Source organism: Pleuronectes platessa, chromosome 2, assembly GCF_947347685.1.
Source record: "Pleuronectes platessa chromosome 2, fPlePla1.1, whole genome shotgun sequence".
Lineage (NCBI taxonomy): Eukaryota > Metazoa > Chordata > Actinopteri > Pleuronectiformes > Pleuronectidae > Pleuronectes > Pleuronectes platessa.
The window spans coordinates 9677785-9705474 of NC_070627.1; the positions used below are offsets into that span (position 1 = coordinate 9677785).

At 44.0% G+C, this 27690-nt stretch overlaps 1 protein-coding gene across 1 annotated transcript; it reads left to right on the forward strand.

The window, feature by feature from the left end:
* LOC128460400 (zinc finger E-box-binding homeobox 2) lies at positions 1–27685 on the forward strand. The gene is made up of 8 exons (XM_053445582.1): positions 1–58; positions 19382–19669; positions 21170–21379; positions 22054–22247; positions 22725–22836; positions 23066–24600; positions 24862–25045; positions 25359–27685. The coding sequence occupies exons 1-8, from the start codon at positions 1–3 to the stop codon at positions 25973–25975; spliced, it is 3198 nt and encodes a 1065-aa protein (XP_053301557.1). The 3' UTR covers positions 25976–27685.
* Positions 27686–27690: the final 5 nt, after the last annotated feature.

Consider the following 27690-nt stretch of genomic DNA (forward strand, 5'->3'; position numbering starts at 1 on the left):
ATGACAGAGGAGAGCCGAGGCAAGCGGAGGAAACAGGCGAACCCCAGGAGAAACCGAGGTGAGAGAACCGAGGCGCTGGGGAAGGGGTGAGGGGGGGGAGGCAGAAGAAAGTTCGATCAAGTCGGGGACTCCACGGTGCAGCAGATGTCGCGCGCAGGAGCCCATCACAGGGGGGACATTTCCTCGGGAGCTTTCTGGGAAACAAATACAACGTGTGTTTCATTGTGCAACTTTCGCATTCGTGTTTCTGCATTCGTGAGCCTGCAGTATGAATAGCTGAGGATGCGCAGGCAGGGTGGCAGCTGGGACTGTTACAGCCGGAGTAGAGACGTGCGTTAAGAGGCGGAGGCGCAGAAAACATCCCTCAAGCCCGTGCACGCGTTCAGTGGAATCTCCAGAACCTTGTTTATTTTATTATCTTTATCCGAAAAGAAACTTTCACAAACTTTTTGGGAAAGTTTGGAAAATCCACAGTGTTTAAAACGTCCTGACGCAGAGCATGGCGTGGTTCTATTTTGATTTTATATCCAAGAGATGATTTTCGTCAAATTAAAACGTTTCTTAAGAAAAACGTTTCTTTAAAAGTTTCTTTAAAAAAAAAAAAAAACGGTTTTCTTTCTCTCTCTCTCATGTCGGCCTGAGTAAAAAAAAAAAAGGTTGAACCTGCTCATGAGGTTTCTTTCTAGGATCTTGTTCCCTTGTAGTTTTTATTTTCTACTGCAAATTAGTTTGTTTACTTTAAGCTACTTTGACTCAACACACAGTCAACATTTTCTAACTAGAAAGTGTATTGTACCAGAAACAACATTAAGAAAATGGCTTGTTTAAAATGTATCTTCTAAATAGAAGTTTTTTCTTGAACCAGTGTAAATAACAATTTTTTTTGTCAAATCTCTAAATCGCTTGCATTTTAGGTAAAAGTGACAAATCGAATTGCTAAAATAATTTGCTTTACCTTAAACATGTGTAAACAATCGTCATTTTAGTTTTTTGAGTTTTCTGCCCAATACAAAGGCTTTAAAATATCCCCCCCCCCGCCCCATGTTCTCTATTAAGCCTGCTCCACTGAGTCATATCGATCTTTGTGTAATTCTGACCATCAGGGGTCTTATCACAGTGTAAAGATGTTATCAGTCTGTGTGAATGCACTTCCTACAGCAGGGCTGCAGGAGAGGAACTTGTTGACAGTGTGCCTAATTTAGGGACTTTGTTGAGACTCTGCATGCAACACACACTGTGCGCTGTTTGCAAGTGTGTGTGTGTGTGTATGTGTGTGTGTGTGTGTGTGTGTGTGTGTGTGTGTGTGGCTTTGCCTCTGAACTCCCTGACTGTTGTGCAGGATAAACACACTCGCACATGGACACCCACGTAAACATTCGGTCTCCTATTCTTCTGATGAGGACTGGAAATTTATGTTAGAATCAAACGCTGCCTCCCAAACCCCGAAGCCGCAAAAACTCTAAAATTATCCTCAACATTGAACATTTCTCTGGGCCTAAATTTAACTGCAGGCAACAACTGTTTAATGAGCTCAAATCTATAAAACTAACCTTAAATCCTTATAAGCTTAGTCTAAATCCCTCTACCGCTGTTGAAGTGTGTGTGTGATGCTGTGTCTTGCTGTTGACTTTGTATTTGATGCAGAGAAAACAAGGGAAAACCATAGGATAACTTTTTTTTAAACACATAACCTAAAGTCAAAGTGCAAAACGCAGCCTTTAACTGAATCACCTTTCTGTCCCTGAGAGGATATTTTGTCCCCGGGAATCGAACGAGAGCGCACAGACACACAACTCCTTTTGATTCTTAACTCTTGAGGTTCACAAACCCCCGGCACCGTGCGTGTTTGTCCCCTGAAGTGACAACTAACCGTCGTGTGCTGTCAGGACTCCATTAGAGTTTGCTGAAAGTGTTTCCTCATTTTCATTCGGAGAGGTGTGACGCCCGGCAGAGAGTGTCACCAGGGTGAGATCCCTCTGTGGCTGCTCGGCGCTAACGGGTGCGGTGCGTACACACATGCACACTCTCACCTTTGACCGTCACGTAGCAGTTTGTCGACCGACCGCACGAATCAACAGCATCGCAGTGCTGTGAAAGCAGAAAAAAAGAAATAACCCCCAAAGCACATTTACTCCCTGACAAGGACATGTCGCCTATCAGACTGTAGCTGTAACAAAACGAAAAGCACAGTTCCTTTAATTCCTGCTGTGACCTCAGAGCAAAGTTTAACCATCGCTTCTGGTCAGTTTCAAGCGGTGGTGGAGTTTCAAGACCTGAGAAGGGAAAAAAAAAACAGAAAAAGACACTGATTACAAATTGAGATGTGGCCGAGAATCTAAAAAGTGTCCTAAAAGTCAGAAATGTTGAGGCTCTGTTATATAATATATTCTGTGTCACTTCTGTTCGGGCTGCTCCCTTTCTCCTCTATTTATTGATTCTTGTTCATACGAGTGGAAGTGAGCCTCGCGTGCATGTCTGTGCAGATTGCACGCTCATCGGTGTCCTGTGTCACACACACGCACCGGCGCCTGTGGAGAATCTGCGCGTGCCCTCCTCGCTGCACGGATGCCAGGCGCAGATACGTGTGTGTGTTAAAGCCGTGTTTAGGATCTGGAATGCGAGCAGGGAGTTAAAGGTCCTTGATAAACCCAAATGAATCTGGCAGGCCTGACTCATAAGACAGCGATTTTGCGGATCTTGTCCAAACCAGAAGAAAGAGGTGGAAAAAAAAAAAAGAGCCATACGCTGACTTTTCTTCTCTCCCCAAGGCGCCTATTGATTATGTCTCTGTCTCCCCCAATAAAAGTGTCAATGTTCACCAATATCAAGCAACGTGAGGAAATTACTACTCTTCATTCCTGGCAGATTGGAAACAGTCCTGGGACCGAGGAAGGAAACACATCCATTTGAGATGATGACCTTTGTTCTGGCTGTGAGAGAGAGATTTTGGTTTCAAAGAGTGTGAATTCATTAGCGGAGCAAGCCCCCCCCCCAATTTCAGGCCTCCATACACACTCACATTTGACTCCATAATGTCTATTTTGATAGTGTAATGCTACATTTTTCATATTGATGGAGCAAATGGTCAAATTTCTCGCAACGTTTTTAATTATCAGGGTTTTATGAGATTTACACTTTCACTTTCTTTGCATTTGAGGCAAACATCAATAACATTACTGCATCATTTTGGAATAGCGGTGGAGACATCATCTATTTTCCTCGTTGAAACTTCTTTATTTCAGTTTCGGGACAACTTTAATGAGGCAGCCATTTAGTCTCTAGAGCGGATTCAAAGAAGCCGGCTAATTGGTTCAGTAACTGGTCTCTGCCCGCTGTTTAGATTCCAGTGTTTTCATTTATTTAAAGCCCGCTGACTGGATTAAACCCGGGCTTTCCCCTCTATTGAGCGGGCGCCTCCACCAGAGAGACATCCACCCACCCACCCGATCACGCTCATCCAGGCCCCGACTCTCGAATCAGACGCCGGGCTGCATTTCACGAGCGTCCTCAGAAACATATTTAGCCCTGTGGCCTTGTGCTTCAGGTTTTGTCAGTCCATGAAAAACCTCGCTCTGCTGTTGAGTTGATGTGCCCATTTAACAAAGAGGAGAGAGGGAGTGAGAGAGAGAGAGCTTTCTCTCCCTGTTTCCCTCACTCCCTCTTTCTCGTTTTTCTCCTTTTTTCAAGTGCCAATTTATTTCAACTCCTTTCCCCTTTTCTTCTTTCTCCTTCATTGATTTCCAAACCCCAGTCTTTGTATGCAGCTGGGGCCCAGCTGTGTGTCTGTGACTGTGTATGTGTGTGCATACATGTACGGGTGTGTGTGTGTGTGTGAATGCGTGTGTGTTTGTGTGGGTTTTTCTGGCACAGTGCTGCCACAGTGAGCATAGCACACTGTACACAAAGGACTCGAGCAGCAGAAAAGAGGGGGAAAAGGAGAAAAGAGAGAGAATAGAGGGGGAAACACAGCAATGAAAGACTGTCGCGCTTGTACTGTACAAAGCACATGGGCTGGGCCTGTTGGACCGGGCCTGCTGTAAGATGTATCGGCGCTCGGGGATGAGGGGAGGGGGGGGCGAGACAGCAATGAAGAGCTCAGGCACCACAGTTTATTACCGGGACTCTTCAAGGGGCTCAGCTCAGGCGTCAGAACCAGCGGGTGGGTGGGACAGAGGAGGAAGAAAGAAGAGGAGGATGACAGAGGTGGGGACGGAGGGGCTCCGAGGGGCACGATGGGTAGATGCAGAAGAGACGGGACGGGGCGACAGAATGTGGGATCATCTTAAGTGTTCCCTTATTTGCTCCCCGACGTTCCCATAGCTCCAAGTGGCACATATTTTTCCCATCCCAGCTCTGCTGCGTTTGATGCCAGATCAACGCAGCAGTGATGGGGAATCCCTTGATTGAGTCCCTCTGGTATTTTTCACATGTTCATTTGATTATTGCTTGGATGCGGCCCAAACAGTCCCATGTCGTACTGTACATTCCTGCTGTGTGGCTGCCACGCTGATGATCCACTCCCGGAGGAATTATTATCTGGAAAGTTCTGTGGTGCCATTGTAGGATTAATACTCGCGCGGGGGCTTTCCGCCGTATCGGCTCCCGCTCGTGATCGTTTGGAGATGTGGGACGTCTTTTGTTGAGATGTGACATCGACTCTTCGTCATCAGAAATATTGCAACAAAATTTAGAATCAATCTTTTTTTGTAATCCAACTGATCTGCGCAGAGAAATGTAACGTTTGCTCAAACGGTGGCTTCGTCGCTGAAAGTCAAATCCAGGAAGAGCCGATGAGACTTAATTAGAAACTTAAGAGTTGACTGTTTGAGGATCACACTCTTTTAAACTGTAAGACAACATGAATAACCACAGAGGCTGTGAGGTGTGTGTCTCTCTGTGTGTGTGTTTGTGTGTGTGTGTCTCTGTGTGTGTGTTTGTGTGTGTGTGTCTCTGGGTGTGTGTGTGTGTGTGTGTGAGAGTCTCAAGGTGCCTCAGGCTGCACTCTTCACACGTTTAACACCAACAATATTTTTTGCTGCCTCTCACTCAAATGCGTGCGATTCTATTTTCACATCAAGGCGTTTTATCTGACAGAAAAAGGGTTTAGGTACTTTTACGTTACGATGTTAGAAACTGCTCTCTTTTCATTCTTGACAGATTCCATTTCCCCGTTTTATTATTACATCCTTTGTCATTGCTTTGGCAACACGCCTCACCTTTGAGTCCACTTGCAGATCTTCCCCTTTGTGCGCAGACAGGCCGGGGTATTGTGCGTTTGATATGTGCCGCACGTGTTTGACAGGGGAGAGGGGTTAAAGCTCTCCAGATCTAGGCAGGATCTCTGCGCACAATTTATAGATATGTGCCGTTTTATCACACCTCAAATTAAATTTGGAACCCCGCTTCAGCTGTCATGTATTACAAGGCCCAGATGGGTGGCAGAGCGAGAGAGGGATGGCGGGGGGAAAGAAAAGAGACAGGGAGAGAGGGGAGAGAGGGGAGAGAGGGGAGAGCGGCCTGGCAGACAGACACAGAGTGTGTCAGGGTTCTGGAAGCAGCTATAACAGGGCAGCACGTTGATACGTGGTAAACGACAGGCGAGCGGTGGCGTTTGTGGACGATCTGCTTTGATCCCCTCAGAGGACTGATTCGAGAAACGGAGTGGTTGACAGTTTGACACCTTTCTTTTTAATCACTTCCCATTTCTGTTCTGCCTTGCTCTCTTATTTCCTTATTTTAAACAAAATGTTTCTCTCGTTTTTACTTTTCTTCTCGAGTGGATCTTTTCTGTCTACTTAGCACCACACGGGCAGCCATGGCAGCACTTTGACAAAAAAAGGTATCGCAGGACCGTGTTAGTTCGTGTAAAAAAAGATTTTTCTGTTCCTTCCTTCTTTTTCCAACATAAAGTTGCTGTCTTGGTCATCGCTCAGTTATGAAATCCTATGCCGCACCCCGGTGGGTGTCTCCCCTGCAGGGCTGCTGACTGTGCGGTCAGCTGATGGTAAATCAGCACAACACCAGTAGTTTCCTCTTTAGCTGAACACGTTCCCCGTGATGGACATGCAGTTCATGGCAGGTAACAGAGCTCAGTACAAACCTGACCAGCACTTGAGAGTATCAGAGCGACCTTGATTAACCTTCCCGACCAATCATGAGTTAATCTCAGCTGTCAGTCAACGAATTGAAATTAAACTTATATTTGAAAAACCATAAGCGTAGTAGAATTACCTAAATGAATTTGAGGTGTTTTTAGTTTGCTCCATGTCCCATCTGCTAACATGGAGTGGGTGGAGTTTATGACCTGGACTGCAGCCAGCCACCAGAGGACAAAAGTAAAGTTGTTTCTTCACTTTTTGAGATGTGGGATCTTTATCATTGTTTGCATCCCCTGATGGTTTAATTGTCATTCGAATGGGATTTTGACAATTAATCAATAATCAAAAAAATTTATGTATTATCTGTCAACAAATTAATCAGCTTATAATTTCAGTTTGAAACAAGATGTCACAGTTTGTTTTGACTAATCCAGCAAATGAAACAAGTGATTAAACAGCTACAGTATCACATGAAGGCCTGAACCAGGTTTCACCACAGACGACGCAGCCGTAAATAATTAAGATAAGATAACATTAACTGATCCCAGGCTGAGGACTTGTTACAGCAGCCTCGTCAAAATAAGGTCAAAAAAGGATGTGAAAGTATAACAAAATAAAGTAGGCAATAAATGAAAATGAAAAAAAGAAATACAGAGAACATATATATATATATTCTCACAGTACATATGCTAACAGCCTATTGGAAGTCAGACTTTCTAACAGTCATGATCTCTGTAGTGCACCAACATAAACTCTATCTGCAGCTTGTCCTGCATCAGCTGGGGTGTGAGAACTTGGACCAGCAACAGAAATGGCATGGGTCAGTCAGTCAGCCAACTCCTCCTCCTCCTCCTCCTCCTCCTCCTCCTCCTCCTCCTCTCTCGCTCCGTCTCCCTGTACCTGTGATCACCTGGTACCACCTCCGTCTGACCTGCACATCCCACTCTCTCCCTCTCTCGCTCACACATTCAGATAATGTACGTACTCAGTTACCTGGAAGGGAGTAAACACATTCCTCTGGGGAGAGAACACGCTCCGCTGACTTCTGGGCCCACCAGCGAATGCATCATCTCGGCAGAAATTTCCATCAGCAGGGATTTACCACAAAACAAAACAAAAAATTCATTCATTCCTCCAGTGAGACATGCAATGCAAACATATTAGTTGTGTTACACGAGAGTATCTGTGAAGACGTGGCCTGCAGCATCACAAATCAACAATGGAGAGGTTTTGGAAAGGAATTGGACTATTTTTGTAATAAATCATGCCTCTGTATTTAGTCACTTTCAATCCCGATCAGTAAAAACCTCACAAAAAGAAAAAGATATTGATGTCTCCAACCAGCATGACATTTTTAAAGGCTGCAAATGAGTCTTTAGCTCAGGTAAGAAGAAGGATCCAACACAGGCAGCATCACACATGCTCACTCTTCACTGCTCTAATCTCACTGCTACGGATCATGTTTTCTGTTGCAAATTTGACAAACTGGCGCATCGGTTTGAAACCAAACAGGTCAGCCGCTAATAAAAAGAAAATGAATAGGCGCGGAGAACAAAAACAAAAACGTTCTGAAGTCGTACATTTCTTTTTTCCCTCTCTGCCGATGCGGTCGAGCCGGGTTACCTCGGGGAAGCAGTGCAGTTATGATTATATGGTGCGTGTGTCCAGCCTTTGCAGGAGGGATGGAAAGGGAAGTTAAGTTATAAGGCAGCCTGGCAGCATTTCAGAGCGAGGTAACGTCATCTGAACGATACGAGTCATAGGAAGGTGTGAAGGCGTCCGGGCCTCGTATTGGGACGCGCCCCTGAATGTCTGAAAACAAATCAGATTTTCTTTCTTCCCTCTCTCTCTCTCTCAAACTTGCACTTTATTCCAGCCGTCATCTGTTGCTTTTTGTTTCTCGCCATTCCGTCTCCTTTCTTCCCTTTGATTCCTCTTTATCTCTCCCTTTCCTGTATCGAACCCCCCCCCCCCACCTCCTCTATCCCTTTCCCTCACTTCCATTTTTATCCACTCCCTCTCCTGCTTTCTTCCCCTCTCCTTCCATCTATCCATCCTCTGCCTCCCCCCCCCCTTCCCTTCTCCCAGAGCCCTGAACGGTTGCCATCATGCCCCCCCCTCCCCCTGAGTGCCTCCCCTGTCCCACTGACACCACACGCTGCTCCCATCCCCCGAAAAACCACTTCAAACAGCCAACGCCATCAAAGCTTGCAGTCAGTCAGCCAGGCAGTCAGCCAGGCAGCCAGCAAGGCAGCCAGTCAGCCAGCCGGCCTTCTGCTTCGACTTAAAATTACTGTCGTCCCAGTCGCGAGGCTGCTTTCCTCTTCTGATACACATCAAAGATCCTCTTAAACTCCCCAAGTTTGCGTTCTGAACCTTTCTTCTTGTTCAGTCTTTTTTTATATACATTATTTCGACGGTTGAGGTTTTACTCTCCCTCCCTCTCTCTCTCTCTCTCTCTCTTTCTCCCTCTCTCTTCTTGCCATCACTTCTTTTTTTCTCCAACATGGGCCAGGTCAGTAATGACATGCACACACTCTCTCGTGCAGTTCTGCTGCCTTTGCATTTTTCTCTATGACTTTAATTAGTTTCTTTTTCAAAGCGCAGGTTCTGGCATCACACTCACACACACACACACACACATCAAGTTGAAACAAAAGCACTTACGAGTGTGTGTAAATTAATATGCAATATGACTCATACATCTTCCCAATCAAAACTCCATAACCACACAGTGTGTGAACAATGTGTGTGTGTGTGTTTGTTCTTTTTTTCCTCGCCTGTATTTCTTAATGTGTGCGTGCAGAAAAAGTGATGAAAGAAGGCAGAGCGCACTCAGAGGCCGAGACAGAGAGTGTGTGTGTGTGTGTGTGTGTGTGTGTGCGTGTGTGTGTGCAGGCGCGTGGGGAACGACTGAGAGAAAGACAAAGAACACGAGCAGAACGCCACATTAGAGAGGCGTCTTTTCTATGTTTCAAAGCCTCCAAGGTCACTTGTGGTCACTGGAAACACTCTGGTGTGTTATCATCTCATTTGAGGGATGTAATGTCTGCACGGGCCAGAGGATGGCGCCCCGTCTGTACGTTACAAACAGGATCTGACTGTTAGGTCTCATCTGCAGGCGGACAAACATTTATCATTGTAAAGAAACATACTATTATTATACTGATTGATTCCTGAATGCAGCAGCAGAAGATAAATGTCCCGTGTTGTCATGTTCTTTAATGACTATTTGTGGTCTTTGTTTTTTACTTTTAATTGGCCAAAGTGCAGAGAAATAACAAGGCAGTTTTATTTATTTGCAGTAGCTGTAACGAGTTGATTTGCTTTTTTTAAACTACTGGTGTCGTGAATACCTTCACATGTGCGCTCTGATCTTTTATATCTCATTGTGGGTTCCTCCGAGTTCTTGTATCTTGTGTCTTAAATCGGCTTTGTGTGGCTATATTAAAACATTTTAGGGCTTCAATGCAGAAAACACCTCAGAGAGATCGTATATATAAAGACGTTTGAAGCCGCCAGAAGTCCGTGGGATACCAGGCATATTTGTTTCACCCTCAGAACAAATCTCCTGTCGTGGGCATAGCCGAAAGTTGCCGCTCGAGTCGAACTAACCAAATCCCACATTGTGTAGCTGTTAAACTCGAAAGAGAAGTTTTATTTAGCGTGCACCCCTATTAAAAAACTTCAGAACCTTTGTGCTCCGTCAGAGAATGTTTTAATATTCAAAAGGAGCCACTATTGTGTGGTTTCTTGCGCCAACGTACAAAATAAAGAGCCACATCAGACAGCTGGAACCGTCCCCGAGCATTTTCATGTGTCAAGAAAAGGAAGAGGGAAAACAAATTTGGCGTGGGGGGGGAAAGAGACGGGGGTATTTATAGAGTGGTGTGAGAGTCTCTGCAATGACAGGAGTCTAATGAAGTGGAGTTTGGCTTTTGATTCACAGTGTGGTGAGTGCGTGGGTCCTTCTGTGACCGTCGCTGCATTCCAGCACCGGTTCCTCGCTACACGGAAACCAGCGAGGGCCACAGGAGGAGGCGGAGGGCCAACTCCAAAATAACGTGCTCCTCAAACCGAGCTAACCTTTTCCCAGTGCACGGTGGCAGTGGCACTCGGCTCTAACATGGCGGGGGTGAAAGCTCGAGTACACACACACACACACACACACACACACACACACAATAGCTGAATTGGTTTGTCACTGCTGGTGAGTCACTGACATGGTGAATTACCCAATATACACAATTCAGCAGCAGGATGATGTGACCGGTGTTTCCTGTGTTAACTTTCAGCGCAGTGGGTCAGTGGAAATTGTTTTCTGCGACAGAGCTTATGACAGATGTGTGATGAGGAAAAGCGAGAAAGAGACAGTGCATTTAAAGCAGAGGCTGTAAGTCATTAGGGTTGTTATAGGTTCTGGATGTTAAATCGCTTGACAGAACAACTCTATAAAATCCCTTTAAATTCTCAAAAGACTTGTAAATTTCTTTGGGGTTAGAGAATCCAGTGGGGAGAAACAAAAAAAAAAATCGATTTACTTGCTGTATCATTGCATTTTGTGTGTTACTGCTGTATGCCGCACGCAGGCTTTAGAAACTGTGCTGTCGCTTTGAAGGTAACGGCCGGTGAGAAAACGAGGTGACTCCTCTTTTGATAAATGTCGCTGTGGTGGTCTGGAGGACAGGTAAACATGGTGGCAAACACGCAAGCAGCAGCAGCACACAGGAAACCTCCGGAGGAAGAACACACAACCACAAAGGCTCGTTGCGCACCTCTCCACTCACACCTTGAGCCTCTTGAATGCAAAGAGAAAAACTGATTGCTGCATTTTTCCCCTTTTGTTTCGCTCTCAGCTCACTTGCACCCGGAGATGAATATTCAGACCTAAGTGATCTCAGTTATTTTAACTTTCCTTCCTTCTCTTATCCGTTTTCGACAAATGATGTAAAAGCAGATAAGGGGATGGACTCATAGATAACGAGACTGTGCTGCTTTAACCCAACTGTGGTTTGTTTGCACGTCCTATTGCTGAAACTCTGAACACACCATCCCCACAAGGAGGCTGTTACTGTGATGATACACTAAATGACAAGCTCTACCTGTGCAAAATGGGAACCTATTCATTTTGACCTCGCTGTGGAACTTACCATCATTATAGGTTTACAAAAATACACCGTGGATTTCTATAGAAGACTCACCACATGATCTAAGAATATACATAGCTGGGCTGGGAATCTACAGGACGGGCAAAAAGTACACAGTGTGTTTCTCCTTCACACCACCTCCCCTCACAGCTCTGTCAACACCTTTGTGGTGTGATCGCCGTTTAGGCCTGAAGCTATTTGGGACCCTCTTCCTGTCTCACTGCTCCACTTTCTATTGTTTCTCACACAGGCACGGTAGCTCAGAGAATGATGTCTTAAGGAGGCTACAGGTTTAGCATAAGACTGAATCCATCAAGGCATCACAGTGCAAAAAAAAAAGGGCCCTAATCAGAATCATTTTGATCTCTCTTTATATGAAATGATATATAATACACGTGGTTGCTATCACCCAATGTCTCAAATACAAAAAATGTAAAGGTTGTCCTTCAATTTCATTAAGTGACCTCACACATGTTGTGCAGTATATATAGTATAATCTTCTTTTAACAGCAAAAGTTACTGGGCAATAAGCAGGCTACAAGTTGTCTTTAAAACCACAGGGGTTTATTCTTCTTCTATCTTTATTTAATAAACACCAACACGGCAAAACCGAACATAACTCTTGGACTTCCCAACGGGCCTACGCCACTGTTACACCTGTCCCACGTGAAACAACGGCAGGTAGGAACCAATGAGCTCCTTGGGAAGGGGACATGTAGCAGTAGCTTAAATGTTACACGTGAAATATAAATGAATTTAAAATCCTTTAAATGATACTGAAACAATGATAATAGCAAATAAGAAACACAAAACTGGCACTTAAGTCTTTAAAATAGCCCAAAATATAATCTGTACCATATTGGCAGTCACAATAGAACGACTATAACGGCACTTTCTCGGATTGTTAAAGAAAGTTAAAACAAATTCCTGGATTAACCCAAGACCAAAATGTCATAGCTTCTTGCCCGACCCGTACCGCATCCTTCCACAAAGTCGCATAGAAATCCATTTAGTTGTCTTTGGGCAATGCTGCTCACAAACAAACGAACAGGGGTGAAAACATAACTTCCTTTGTGGATGTAACAAAGCCTAGTTAAGTGTGCATCATGGTAAACAGGAAGAGATTCACTAAGTCTATCAGACGTGAAGAAAGTGTTCCTTTGAAGGTGAAGGATGATGACAGACATTTTATCTTGATGTAGATTGATCTTGCGCTGCAGCACATGTACAGTAACTTACGGCTTTCGCAACTATATTTAACTTTTAGCAACTTGTTTGCAGTTAGTCAAATGTCTCAGGTCTGTTTGAAGCCACATAAGAACAGGTTTTCCACTGCGCACATGTGGTTCACTGTCGGGTGCAGTGCAGTGATGTGACGTGTAGATAGAGAATAACAGATCAGTAATACTGTGAAATCAATAGATTTTCAGATGCCAGGGCCCTTTCCAGAGCGGGGGCCATGGCAGCAGTACACAACAGCACAGAGCGGCACAGTCTCTGTCTCGGGGCTGTGCTTTGATTCGCCCGTGCATGCAGGCTCCTCTGAAATCGCACTGAGCGCTCATATGTGAATAATGAAACTAACACCAGAGCACACTCACACCAAGAGCACAGCTCGTTGACAAATCAACCCTGTGTGTGGTATCGGCGAATGGCTCGGCGGCTTTGAAGCTAATAAAATGCCCAAAAGGGAGATTCTGTTTTTGTGTCACCAGGGCCCTAATTGAAGAGCATCATTAAAAGCCACAGTGAACAAAGGGCGAAATAGTTTCAATACGGTTCTTGTTGTCAAGCTACAGTGTGCAGAATCGCACTGCTGTTGTCTTCGCAGGGCTTCAATCAATACTAGGAAATTAGCTGTGTGTTTATTTCTCGAGCTGATTGCAGTGCGATGCCGCCGCTGCATCTTTCAAAGTGCAGATGTTGCCCCTGGGCTGCGGTGCTGGTGTAAATACTCTTACAGGGTGGTGTCTCCTAATGAGGGGGACATCTAACGGCACAGAGCTGTGACCCGGCTGCTGCGGCGCCGCATGGGCCTCCATTCTGCTATCTGCGACTGGAGTTCAGATGATGTTGGAGGACGTGCAGACACACACACACACACACACACACACGCACACGCACACACTCATGTCTCATATCTAAGTCTAACCTTAAACTGAACCTTACTAACCCTCAAACATGTCTTCATCTTCAAATTAAATCATTCACGTTACGGGGACTTTTTTGTCCAGATGAAGAAGACATAATGTGACAAAAGATTTAGGTCCCCACAACATGACTAATAACTGGACCACACACACACAGATTATTGTTTGTTTGATGACTCTTGTTCTCCTCCGCATCACATCGGTCTGGTTCTCCATTCTTTCCACCGCATCAGTTTTGTTTGTTTGTTTTTCTGTATTACTCCATACCCTATGTTCTGTAGGTGTGTGTATGCATGTGTGCGTTGAGGGAATTTCCCTCTGTTGTGTGTTTTTCACAGTTCATCATCAGTCGGAGGATTTGTGCCCAGGACGGTTTGACGCTGGTGCTTTCAGTCTTATTGTGTACCTTTCTTCTCTGATCCTTTGTTCCGTTGCTCTTCTCTTATCTCTCTTTCTCCATCACTTCTCGGTGTAGTTGTGTCACTCTCTTTCTCAAACACTCACACACACCAATGTTTGTACTTCTCTCTTAGTGAGCACACTCATTGACATAATACATTCCCCAGCTCACCCTAACCATCCAAACTTAAGGCCTAACCCTAAAACCAAGTCTTACCCCTCAAACAGCCCCTTTGAAACAGTGTGGACTGTTCAAAATGTCCTCACTCTGTAGGGTCTATGCTCAAAATGGTCCTCACAAAGATGCCGTTACAGGATACACACACACACACTTCAGTGCAAGAGCTCACAATCACACTCTGCAACACGCTGCACATTTTAGCATCTCTTCCTCCACACTAATATGACCTTTACAATCTCCATCTCAGTCTCAGCAGCCATTTGCAGACTTTGTAGAAGCGGCGCCCAATCGATTGAGCTCAAACTCGACCGCGTGACTTTGGTATCGGTGCGTTTGCAGGTTTATTTCCTCCATCATTAGACAAGAATGTTTGCACCTCCTCTTCACTGGCCACAGAAATGCAATAAACACGCAGCAAAACATCCCATTACCACCATTCCTATTGGTTACCGTGTCATTTAGAGCACTTAATCCTCAATTTGCTGTCAGCGTATAATCTGAGAAAAAGCATTCGGATGAATTTAAATCAAAAGTTGCATTCCGGACTGAGGAGAGGAAATTTCAGTGCAAGGTTTTCTGTAAATTAAAGTCTCTCGCTTTGGTATATTATAGAAATCATACACTCCTGTGAGCTTATGAAGTGGGGGGGTGATATATACGATTTTGACTTAATTCTGCTAAACAAATCATTAATAACCGGTTGTCAGGATTGATCTCTGATAGAGAGTGTGTGGGTGAGAGAGTGCGAGTTGCTGCTAACATGAGGAGGATCGGGGGGGAGGCGTCGCCTGCTGGTTGTGGTCCTCCCCTGACTCATTGTGCGAATGTGACACAGCAGGTATGAACAAGAGAGCAGCCACAGTGACAAATGACCTGTTTGAATCCTGCGATATGCTCTGGAGATGAATGTGGATCCCTGGTGTCTCTGAACTGCTCTCATAGGTATAGTAAAATGACAATAAACACACATCTTCCTGTGCTCGGTTGTTTGTTTGGCACGTGGGCGTCCATGCACCTCCATGTGGTAATTTATCTAGTTCAAAATAGCAAGTGCTTAGTTTCTTTCGACGCGAGTGAAACTGTCGTGGAAGAAGCACTGTCTCACTGCTGAGAAGCAAATAATGATAGAAAGGTGTTTGAAAATGTCTTTAAGTGAAATCTACAGGAGCTCTGCTGGAAATATGGGGAATCAGTGAGTTTTTATTCATGGGCTGTGATCATTTCACTGGTTTTGACAGTTTTACCGCGTACATTATGTACTTCATGAAATGTAGCAGATGTTACAGCTTTGTGATATTTGCAAACACTGTTGAAAAGGAGGTGGGCTAAAAAATACATTTACAGCGATACTCAGATCTTGTAAAATATGTCTTTGATTTTTATTTCCGATTAATACGTAATTTTACTAGTAGGCATATGCTGTGTGTGTGTAATCCTTTTTTTTGTATATATCAAAGCCTTATTATATATTTTATCATTTATTTTTTGATTGTTGTTTGTCAATTTTATATCTAACCGCGGCCAAAAATATCTCAAACTAATTTGTACAAAAGATTTTTAATTATAGTTGGTTTTTATTAGAATGTGTAAGATACAATAATATATTAATTTGCATTGATAATATTGTATTACTGTTATACTGGCTTAGTTTTAACATCGAGTGTAAAGTGAGTAAAAATCAACAGAATGGTAATAAATTCCTTGTGTGGTAAATTGGGCCTTGCCCTGTTTGTTACCATTTAAAACCAAGAGAAACAAACAAGGTAATTTTTAGGTAATTACTGCGTGCTTACCATTTAGCCACATAATTACTAAGTCAATACCAGATCACATATGTGAATTGTAAAATAAACTGCAGCTGAGTGTCTGTACAGTCGATGCCCTCAGGGATATAAACAGAGGAGGGTTCGCGTGGACGGGACTGGAACCATCTCTCTGCTGAGCCAGTGCAAGAGAAACGCAGACTTTTTTAATGTGGTTTTGGAAAAATTCTGTCCCACAAAAATATGTCCTTATGAATTTATAATTATTATTCATGTCTGTCCGACCCAATGATGTAAATAAGAAAATTAATAGTGTAGTTCAGAGTTTCCAAAATGTTTTAGTTCGTGACCCACAAAATAAGGCTCTTACTTTGGGACCCACATTATCCAAGAGGATATTGATTTGAACTAATGTTGTAATGTATCATTTGGTGCGACTAATTAACCTGCTGCAGCTGATGCTGTGACTATTCTTTGATAAACACCTCAGGGATCATGTGGGGACAAAGAAAATTATAAGGTTGATGAATTATTTATCAATATTAAACATTTGATATAATTATTTATCTTAAATTTAACAATTTTGTGTCCTTCTTGTATTGCATTAATTGTTAAATTATGGTTCATTTAATTGGTTTGAATTTAATTTGATCAATGACGACCTCTTGTCGGTGCCTCGCAACCTCCCAAGGGGTCCCGACAACTACTTTTGGAACCACAACTGTAGGTGATTATTTTTTAGGCTGCAGAGGAAACTCAATATGGATTAATAAACACATTCGAAAAGAGCAGAAATAAGTTTTCTCTGAGTGCGACTCTGCATTTCTAGCGATACGTGTCCAAGCTGGAGAAAGTGACCATCTTCCTGACAGGCAGAGACCGTCAACCTTTCACTTCAGCCTCCGTCAGCGAGGGAGAGGCAGCAACAGACAGATTAAAATAGCGTTGCAGTGTGTGATCCGAACACAAGTGTTGTTGTCAAGCCATCAGAAGCAGTCCCCAGACGACCGAGTGATCAACATTGTCAGGCATGATGCAGCACAGTTCGGTTAGCACTCTCTGGATATGAGTCACAATCTTCCCACGCACGATAATGTGCATGCACAACAGCAGTGTACTGGTGGGTGCTAGTTTGTGTTACTCTTAAATTCATTTTGTACCTTGTCACACAATCCGTTCATGGAGACGATCCCAAGCCTCCTGCAGTGTTCAAAGATTGTGTTGGTCCAACAAACACACACACACACACACACACACACACACACACGCAAAACGAATCTATTTGACGCACTCTCTATCCAAATAAATAAATCAACGGGGCCTGATAATGAAAGCCATCCCTGTGCGGTGCCGCTTTAATGACAGGACATATAGACTCAGTGTCACTCACTGTCATGGGAGAGAAGATTAGAGCCAATTTGATGCTAATCAGGACCAGACTCCCCCCCCCCACCCTTTTTTGGGCCCTGGCGGTGTATGTCCTATCATCCCAAGGAAACTCCTGCAGCACCGATTGAGCAACCTCATCAACTTCATAACTACTTGCTGTAGTGGAGCATGTTTGATGAAGAACTTCACCCTCCTTAAGATCGAGTCCGTCCTCCCCATGTTAGTTGATCAGCTCTGTAGGAGGCACGCAATCTGAGTTTTCTGCATGAGCACCGGTTTGAACACGGGTGCAGTGGAGCCGGGGGAAGGACGTACAACATGCTGATACAAACAGATACACGTGTAGGAGTTACATCTCAATACACTCATCTGAAGAATGTGTGTAAATTGTGCGAGTGACTTAGATGTGATTGCGGGTCGCCCCCTTCGGCTCTTTCAGTAGCAGAGTGACTGTGCGTGTGTGTTATCAGTGCAAGCTCATGTCTCTTTCGGTTGTGAAGGTGTCATGGCTACCAGGTTATAAAGTTCCTCTGAGTGCACGGTCACAGCCGTGGGATCACATGACATGTTCAAGGGAGCTGAAGGGCAAACTGTACGAGGAGCACTGTCCACAGGCGGGCGAGCCAGGTTGCAGTCGCAGCGATTCAGAGAAAGAAAATGAAAATCTTTCAGAGGGAGTGAGTGCGAGTGTGTTTTGACAGCGTAATGAATAAATCTTGTTTTTTGTTTTGTGACATTTAACGAGCTGTGAAACTGTACGTTTCTCTCTGATCGCTCTCGGAGCCCAAAAGGAAAATTCATTTGAGGCTAATAGGATCCATGACAACATTGTAGTGCGGCCGTCATCGAATACTGATCAGAAACGTTATTTTTCACAACACAAAGGGGGGGGGGGGGGGAGAAGAACTGGAAGCTCTGCCCGTTGGCACAGGCCGCGCTCTCCCCTCGACAACGGTTTGGCTTTCTCTGATGCTGCATTTCAAACGCACACTGGCAAGGAGTCCACTTTGTGTTCTTAAATGGTCATTACTTGGTTGTGATTAGATATTGCCAATCAGCGAGAGGGAAACAGAGAGTCCTCAAAGAAAGCCTTGGAAATAAGAGCCTACAGCTGAAATCCCAGGCATGTGTTTGTAATTGTCATTTATTGTCTTCGCCATGGGAAAAAGTAACGCGCCCTTCCACTCCTCTCTGCAGCCCGGGCACCGAGGGTACACTTTTAAAATGACAATATGTTATTTGTCTTCTCTTCTTACTGCTCCGCTGCCTCACGGCCATGTACTGTGCACATCACGGATCACGATGAAAATATAGAGTGAGACATAAAAGTGTACGTTATCCTACAGTCACAAACTGTTCTTTAAAAACAGTTACACATGAACTCAAAGTAACAGAGAAGTACATGTTGTCAGTAACTGGGATTTAAAGTGACATTAAAACAAGCTGCATGTTCTTGGCGTGAAGTTTAAAAATCACAATGACACGTTAACAGCAGACTGAGTTAAATACATTCATACTCTTTTGTTATATATATCTATTGTCGTTTTTTGGTTAAATTTGTATCCAGAAAGCCTCGTACTGATCTTCCCTTTAAAATGGATCAGAAATTTGTAATCTAATATATTATTATATTTTATATTTCTGTCTGAAGTGTTGAGAATTATACATCTTTCCTCAGTTATGTATGTTGCATGCTGAGCTTGTCTGTTTGCATTGATCATTATCCACACATCCACAACGCCATGTGAAATATCTCTTGATCAAAACCACATTGAACAACATGAAAGAAACCTCATCCTCTTACTTGCAGAGGAATATTGAAAAAAATTGAAAAATTAGATTTGCATTTAGAAAATATTTTTGAATTCCTGATTGTGTTTTTCCTCAGTTTGGTTCCTTACATATTTGTTTGAACCCATGCGTTATTGTGTCTGGTTTCCAGTGGTCACAACCTACAGCTCAAATAACTAAACACCATCTGAAATAACAAGAGACATGTCCATTTCATTAGGAACCATGTTTTAAAAAAGTAATTATAGGTTTGGACACCACAACAAAATAATTGGCGTGTCATTTAGCCCAGATTAAAGACATGTGTTGGTGTTATTTGACTTTTAAAGTACTGAAAACACAATATAGCATTGCAAAAATCAAACATCCCCTAATGAGCTCACTGAACATTTGATCCATGGCATTTAAATATAACTCAGAGCCCCCCCCGTAAAACTTCCCTTTGTTACTTTCCCTCTCACAGTGGATGCTGAGCAAGCGACTTCACTGGGATCCGAGGGGGAGGATGAGGTGGGCCTGTGGAGCCTGGAGCCGCAGGACTGCCAGGAGAGCCTGGACAAGACGAGCCTGACGCCCAGCGAGGGGACGGAGGAGCCCGGCAGCCCCGCTCGCTCCACCCGCCCGCACAGCCTCAGCCCCGGCGCCAGGAACTACTGGGCTCAGGTGGAGCCGGATGCCGAAGCGGCTGAGGACGGCATCACTGCATCCACCACCGACCAGGATGGAGACCATGAAACATTGAGGATGTACTGTAAGTGATAAACTGAAGTGTGGTGTTCTCATTGTGGTCTGAATTAAGCCCCTGTTATCTCCACCAAGGAGGTTGGGTTGCATCTGTGTTAGAATCAGGCATATTTAGCGGACTGATATTTATGAGTGTCTGCAATTTAGTGCCGATTCAGATAAAGATCCAGATCTAGCGATTTTAACTTACTTAACTGGCTCAGTGAAGAAAGTACGATTGTAAGGGATACTGTACGAGACTGCCGTGGACTCTACAGTAAGTGTAAACAAGTTTTCCAGGAGGGTTTTTTCTTTTTCTGATGCAAGACACTGCCAGCCTCACGATGCTGCTCAGAGCCCCGTAGATACACCTTCGTATCAGCTCCTTGTGTAACCATGCCTTCCCTGAAAGCTGTTTCTTCTTTTCGCTGTTCTCTTTGAAAAGGCAGCCTTCTGAAAGCATGACAAAAGAACTCATCCCACACAATGTCACAATATTTCCATGCATCAAAGAGGTGACGTTACGGTACTGAAATCAGCACTGTGCGACGTGAGGCTTTCCCTTTTATTTAGCGGAGATCAAAGGCTTGCGCGGCTCGCCTACTAACAATCACTTAGCTGCCTCGCCTCGTGTGATTCGGCCTCGCCTGATGAAGGCAGAGCGGAGTTTTTACAACACGCCACCGCACAGGCTCTTCCCTTCACCACATAAAAAAACAGCTCAAAATATGCCAACATCTGCAAACATTTGAAAAATCTTCCTCAAAGTCGCTGTGAGCAGAGTTGACTGGCCTGAGATAGGAGACACCCTCTCCACTTCACATTGAGTACATCTGTGGCTGTCACTGCACTCGAAAACTCAAATTAGCAAGAATTCTTAAAATCGCGTGTGTCTCCTCAGGCCGATCCCTGGATTTATTGTTTTATCTTTCAGTCTTTTTGAGTAAACTGTTTAATCCCATTAGATTCAGTTGCACGGTGTCACAAAGACGGAGAAAACATCTTTGAAAAGGTTTTCCAATATAACAGAGATGCCTGCGATAATTGTAAAGTACGTGTGGATGAAATTACCTTAAAAGGATTTGACTAAGAAATGTGATTTCTTGGAAAAGAGATGATTATGTAATATTTTGAATCATTGATTATATCTTTTGTCTGAACCGTTCTCACTCAAACAAAATAAATTGGGTAAATAAGAAAAGAGTTTCCAATAACCCAGATCTAGTAAAAGTCTCTAATTACTACAAAAATATTAGAATCTTGCTTTGCTCAAAAAAGCAAAAAAAATTATGATAGTCTCTTTTGTATAATAAGGATAACTGTAAAATGTAGGTAAGGAAAACTTGTCTTTAACCTTAAACGGGTTTGTTTAAAAAAGTTTCTTCTTGAAACTTGTAGTAGAATTTGTAGTAACACTAATAAAGCTGAGAGTCTGCACGTCTCATAGTTATGTTTACCTTAACTGCTGCTTCAAATTGAGCATATTTATAGTTGTACCTATTTCAGTGTCTTTTTATCTGTTCCCCAGGTAAGAGCTCAGACTCCCAGAACGCCTTTGAGGACCTGGCTCACTATGAATTCTTGGCCCAGTTGAAGAGGGCCTCTACCTCCGCCAGTCTCCTGGACCATCTGAGCCACAATGGCACGGCTGCCGCGTACCACCAGGGCAGCCGGCACGACGACCTGCCGCCCGCTATCTGGTCACCAGGAGCTCAGCACAGTTCCCCTGAGGGAGCAGGTACGTGAATAACGGAACGGCTGCAATGATAAATACATAGAAAATGTACACATGTGAAATGACTGTTATTAGTTCTAATAACCAACTCAACTGCAGGATGTCGTTAAAGAATGATAAGCGTGTATAATGATGTACGTACTATATTCATTCTGGGAAAATAGGAAGATAAGGCAGAATTGTAATTTTTATGTCACACTGCAAATATGTTAAGTAATTTCACTTGAAAAAATAAAAACATTAGGGAGACATGTTGGTATTGGATTAAGATATTCTTGTATCTATCCATAAATATTAGTGAACAATATAAAATCATTATGTTCAGCTCTGTGAGAACACATTTCATTCTGTAGCTTAAACCACAGACACACAAGAAAAGGTGTCGTAAGAATCCATCTTCCTATTTCTACATTAAACCTGTGTGACGACACACACAGCGTAAAAAAAACTCTCAAATTGTCTTTTAGAATCTACTAGTTCTAACTAAGTTCAAAATAAAACAATTTTAATAATTTCTTTTAAATTTTAAAGTTAACCCTGGCTGAATTTATGTATAAGACAGGTTGTTGACCTATACCAGGAAAGGCTTCAGCCCCCAAGCCTGAAAACAGTATATGTGATAAATGCATGAGAGTTTTCACGCTCTGTTTAAATCGTCTCTTCTCTCTCGGCTTCAGATGCAGCGCGGAACCAGCAGGTTTGCCCGTTCTGCCACAGGATGTATCAGCGAGGAGCCACTTTGAGGGAACATATCAAGTACTGTCAGGAGAGGGAGGGGGGGCACATGGTCTGTCCACTCTGTGGATACACTGCCCCCCATAGGGCACAGATGGAGCAGCACCTGGCACTTCACAATCAAATGCAGGACAAGGTGAGACTCAGAGTAGCCTAAACCTTCCTGCAATTAGGGCAAAATGCCACAGCATGGTTCTTTATAGTTTTAATTATTTAGTAGTGATATTTTTTTTAACTTTGTGTTATACACAAATAACCTTTGGATGGCTGTGGCTAAGGAGGTGGAGCGGGTTGTCCGCTAACCACAAGGTTTGTGGTTTGATCTCCAGCTCTTCCAGTCCGCATGGAAAGACACTGAACCCCAAATTGCCCCTGACTGTGTCTGAATGATGTGCGATGGGGAAAGTGCTGCACAAAGATTATAGCACATAGCAATGTGTGAATGTGTGTGTGAATGGCCAAACTGTAGTGTCAAGTGCTTCGAGTGGTCATCAAGTGTGTATCTATGCATATAAATACAGACCATTTACCATAATCATACTTCTACCAACCCTGAAATTGCTCCCTTCACGTCTTCCAGTGTAAAACTAATAACAGCATTCCGTCTTCCTAGAGTCCCATCATGCTTGATCAAGGCATGGAGACCAGGAAGTTCAAATGTATGCAGTGTGGCAAAGCGTTCAAGTACAAACACCACCTCAAAGAGCATCTCCGCATCCACAGTGGTGAGACAAAATAACATCACCACACTTGTACTCACCCGTTAATTTGCTATTGTTTCCTCTGTATCACTAACCCTTACTTAAGTCACTTGTGAAATTACACACCCAGTTCATGTGCCGACAGAAAAAAACGATTATGAAAAATGCAGAATGATGACACCCTGGTAAAAAGTATTTTCAGCCCACCTGACATCTTTTGACAATTGCGTTCTTTCTGTGTTGTGTCCCTTAGGTGAGAAACCTTACGAGTGCTCCAACTGCAAGAAACGTTTCTCTCATTCTGGCTCATACAGCTCCCACTTAAGCAGCAAAAAGTGCCACAGCGGTGGAGGGAATGGAGGGGGACATACAGGAGGAGCCAGCGGGGCTTTTAATGGACACAACCAAAGCCCCTACCACCCCGCATATCTCCAGTCTCCCTCTGCAGGCAGGGGGAGAAACAGCAGCGACAACGGCTCTCCTTTGTCTTCACCGAGCCAAGACAATTCCAGGTCTCTGGGCCGAGTACCAGAAGATCCTCATCAGCTTTTGCTGCAAGACCATAACCAGAACCCTGCAGCCTTCGCCAAAGCTTTGGATCTGGCTCGGTCCTGGGACCCCTCGGCAGAGCTGTCCCTGAGGGCCAGCATCCTAAAAGGGACCACCCTATTGCCTTATCCTTACTCTGGGACCAAATTTGAGGAGATGCTGCAGGAGGTGCTTCACAGGGAGGTGAAGAAAAATGAGGAGACGGAAAGAGAAGGAGGCACTGCAGCAGAGGAAAGGAGGGTGACTCACAATGGAGGAGGGATTGAGAGTCGGATGTCCCCTGACAGAAGGAGGGAGTCAGGTGAAGGGGAGAGATGCGTGCTAGGGGTTACGTGTCGCTGGTGCTCCCACCTTTTCCCCAATGTGGCAGTGCTTCTGCAGCACGAGCACTACCTCTGCAAGATGAATCCTGAGGCAATGGAGGTGCCCGAGGGGCTTCGCGGCAAAGACCACTCCTCGCCACCTTTGTTTTTCCCCAGATCTGCTATCAAACTGGAGAACAGCAAACCAGGAGAGGTCCCCAATGGTCTCTGTGGAAACAAGTCACCATTGCACAAGCCCAGGTGGCACTCTGTACCGCAGCAGCTTTTGGTCGCAATGCACTCTCCCACATCGTCCCACCATGATACCCTGTCCGCACGAGCGTTTTGGTCCAGCCAGGAAAAGGGAAGCCCGAGCCAACAAATCAACCACTCCCCAGATCTGTCTTCACCGAGAGCAAGAAGAAGAGTTCCCTCGTCAGGATTCAGTTCTCCTGTCTGCCTCGACCTCAACAACTTCCCTCCTGAAATCTCCTCACCTCAGAACCAGTCTGGAAGCCCCTGGTCCGCACAGAATGAACCTCTGGACCTCTCCCTGCCCAAGCAGCTCTCAGGCCAAGAGGGGAGAAACAAAACCGTTAACGGCAGCTCAGCCAGAGGCGAGAAGAGAGAGCTTGGGGCCCAGCAGCAGCTGAAGAGACTTATGTCCAACTTAAGTCCGACTTCACATCTACCCTTACACTACCACCACCCGGTTTACAGTGGGGCCAGAACTCCTGTGTTTCCAGGGTCCTTATACAATGGTTTTCCTCTCATCAACCAGTCTGGTTTGGGGCTCTCAGGACATGATGCCATCACACAGATTCCATTCAGTCAGCCAGCTAATAGCGCTGGGTTCCTCTCTCCTATGGCCTACATGATGGAGGCGGATGCGGAGGCCACGCTGAAAAAGATCCACCAGGAGAGGCAAGCTCTGATGGTTAGTAAGGCTTCTCTTTAAGATTTAGATGAAGTGCATTGTGGGGCACCAAACTCACCTGGATGAGTAGGTGCCTCATGTGAGTCTTCCTACAATGATGGCAGGTTCAGCTTGGACCCGATGTCTTCCCCCCCTTCTCTGCCTCTACTAAATTTGTAAATTCTTAAAAAAATTAATGTATTACCTTAAACAGTGCATAGAATTAAAGTACTACCCCATACAAACTACTGCATAGTTATATCTTTCATTATTTCTTTACAGGGTGAGGTGTTAAGCCGCGGAGCACTGGACTATCTCTCTCTAATGGATGAAAGTATGGAGGGAGAAGGTGGACCCGGGAGGAAGAGGCTAAAGAAGACAGAGGAGGGGATGTATGCTTGTGACATTTGTGATAAAACCTTCCAGAAGAGCAGCTCACTGCTTCGGCACAAATATGAGCACACAGGTCAGTAGCTTGTGCACAGTCTGCAAGAACATTTGATATATCATTTTGTTTATTGGCTGCCATCATATTTGTTCAAATATTGTTATTCATGAACATTACAGATGCTGGTCGGCATATTATTTTAACTACGTATAGGTTTTTTACCCTTTGTTACCTTTTTGTAAGTTAAGGTAAACATCTGCTTTAGTTACGATACACCATGTCAAAATAATCTTTAGAAAATATTGACAAAATTTACATAAAAAAACAATTTGAAGTGATTTCAGTACATTTTCTAAATATTTGTTAAATCATTTCTCTGTCGTCATTACAGGCAAACGTCCTCACGAGTGCAAGATCTGCAACAAGGCGTTCAAGCACAAGCACCATCTGATCGAGCACAGCCGGCTGCACTCTGGAGAGAAACCATACCAATGTGACAAATGCGGCAAGCGCTTCTCTCACTCCGGCTCTTACTCCCAGCACATGAACCACCGCTACGCTTACTGCAGCAAAGACCAGGATCCAGACCAAGACCCCGAGGAGATGCCTTTCGGCCCGGGGACAGGCGGCATGCTCGCGGGTCGGCTGGCTGACGACCTCCCTTTGTCCCTGGAGGACACTCAAACCCCGCACTCTTTCCTCAGCGATTCCAGTCTGGACGGGGCTCCAGAGGGACTCAAAGAGGAGGAGGAAGAGAGAGAGGCAGGGGTTAGTGATGGTCGTGTGGAAGAGGCACATGAGAGTGTGTCAGGAGAGCATTTGGAAGGTCGACCCGTCCAGGATTCACCACCGAGGGAGCACGGAGAGCAACAGGAGAGAAGCGGCTGCGACGTGGGAGACATTACAGACAGTCACGCGTGGGAACGGGGCACTGAGGACCAGAGTGGAGACTTGGACAAATATGAGCTAAACCTGGATATAACAGATTTACCCAGGATAAAGACTTAAGGTGATTTCAACAAGCCAAAACAATGCATATACTGTATATATAAAATACTTTTGATAATTTTTTTATCTATCATATAAATATATATAAAACAGCTCCTCTGATTTCTTTAATTTCACATCATGATAAAATGCACAAACCTGCCAATGCGTACGTGGCCTTAAGGAGGATCAAGCCATACAAACAAAATACATGTGCCAATATTTTAACATGTAAAACAGACTTGACGTACCTTGTTGTATTTTATACTTTTATTTTATTGTATTTTTCCAGGACAGCAACATTTTTTACTTAGCGGCGGTTGTCACATATTCAGATGTGGCTTTGCAGATTTCTAACTTTTTCTTTTGCTTGCTGCTGCTGCTGCTGAATGCTGCACAACCCCTAAACCAGAAGCTTTTGTTTTTAACTCAGTTCGAAACATTCCAACTGTTCACATTGTAGATGCATACCAGTGAGTGGGGCCCTGAAGGAATTGTCTGTGTGATTGATTGCACGATGGAGGGACATCTATTATCATGTTAAAATGCCATGGAGGCAAGAGGTCAAAGGTTACAGATGCAGCCAAATCAACACAATCACCTGATGCCTAGTTAGTATATTTATTCCTCCTCATAAGTCCAAAAAGAAGATCACCTTTGATTATCCTGTGGTGCATTTCATTATAAATCTTTACCTGTATTTTAAGAAATAGCAATTACAGTAATGCTTTTATTTTGTCCTAAAACCAGTGAGCGCTTTACAGTTTACAATTTACCATTATTGTTGCAAGGACTTATGCAATTAATGCTGTGAAATCAAAAAAAGGTAAAACCAACTCATCTCTTCAGGGTAACTATGGATTCTCAGTGGCTTTAATTAACCAGCAATATATTAAGTGTTTAGAGTGAGCAGTAAAAACAGGAACAACTGGAAAGCAGCGGGTTTTTTAATTTGTATTTTAAGAAGAAACGTGGACTGCACCTCTTTAATGGCGTGCCTTAGTAAGAGAAGTAATTTCAGTCTGAGGTTATAGCGGGGGGGAGGTCTTCTGGATTTTTTATTGTGAGGGAGTAAATTAAACGTTGTACTTTTCTCAGTGTTTGTGTAATAACCACACGGAGCCGCTTTATTTTATCTAAAGATCCAAAGTCTTTGTCTTATTCGCAATGATCTACACGTGCCGCAGCCTGTCAGGAACAAGAAGGTGTCACACGTTCAGGGTGTCCGTTGAGATGTGGCAAGAGGGTCAAGACTCAGGACTCATGCACACGTCGTTTTTTTTATACTTCCCACTTCCTCTTTCTGACTGCAGTGTAGTCAACGTGAAAAGTGCCTCGGATGCACTCAGTCTCAGTGAGTGATCCGGCAGAGCCTTGGTATGACAAGATAAGACGGTGGTGCATGAGGTGTGACTAAGCTTGTGGCATTCATGCATCAGAGCATCAGTGTGTGTGTGTGTGTGTTTTTGTGTTTCTCACCACAGATATGCATAAGTGCCACGTCAACTGTCACCTTGTATTGCCTTACCTGTTACTTTTGTGTCTTAAAAAGGCATATATATATATTAAAAAAAAAGTGTTGCCTGGTTTCACTCAGTATCTGCAGACTTCTAATATTGAGCAGTATTTTAAAATTTTTTACTTGCACAGATGCAACTTTTGTATTAACTTTTTATACTTATTTGTTTTTGCATGTTTGTGGATATCTGTAATAAAATTGTACATGTTTAACACCC

Bases quoted from the DNA above. Each gene is read 5' to 3' on its own strand.
- LOC128460400 (XM_053445582.1), top strand. From the start codon at position 1: ATGACAGAGGAGAGCCGAGGCAAGCGGAGGAAACAGGCGAACCCCAGG. The intron at 22,837-23,065 runs GTGAGACAAAAT...TGTGTCCCTTAG, and splicing joins GCATCTCCGCATCCACAGTG to GTGAGAAACCTTACGAGTGC. The intron at 24,601-24,861 runs GTTAGTAAGGCT...ATTTCTTTACAG, and splicing joins AGGAGAGGCAAGCTCTGATG to GGTGAGGTGTTAAGCCGCGG.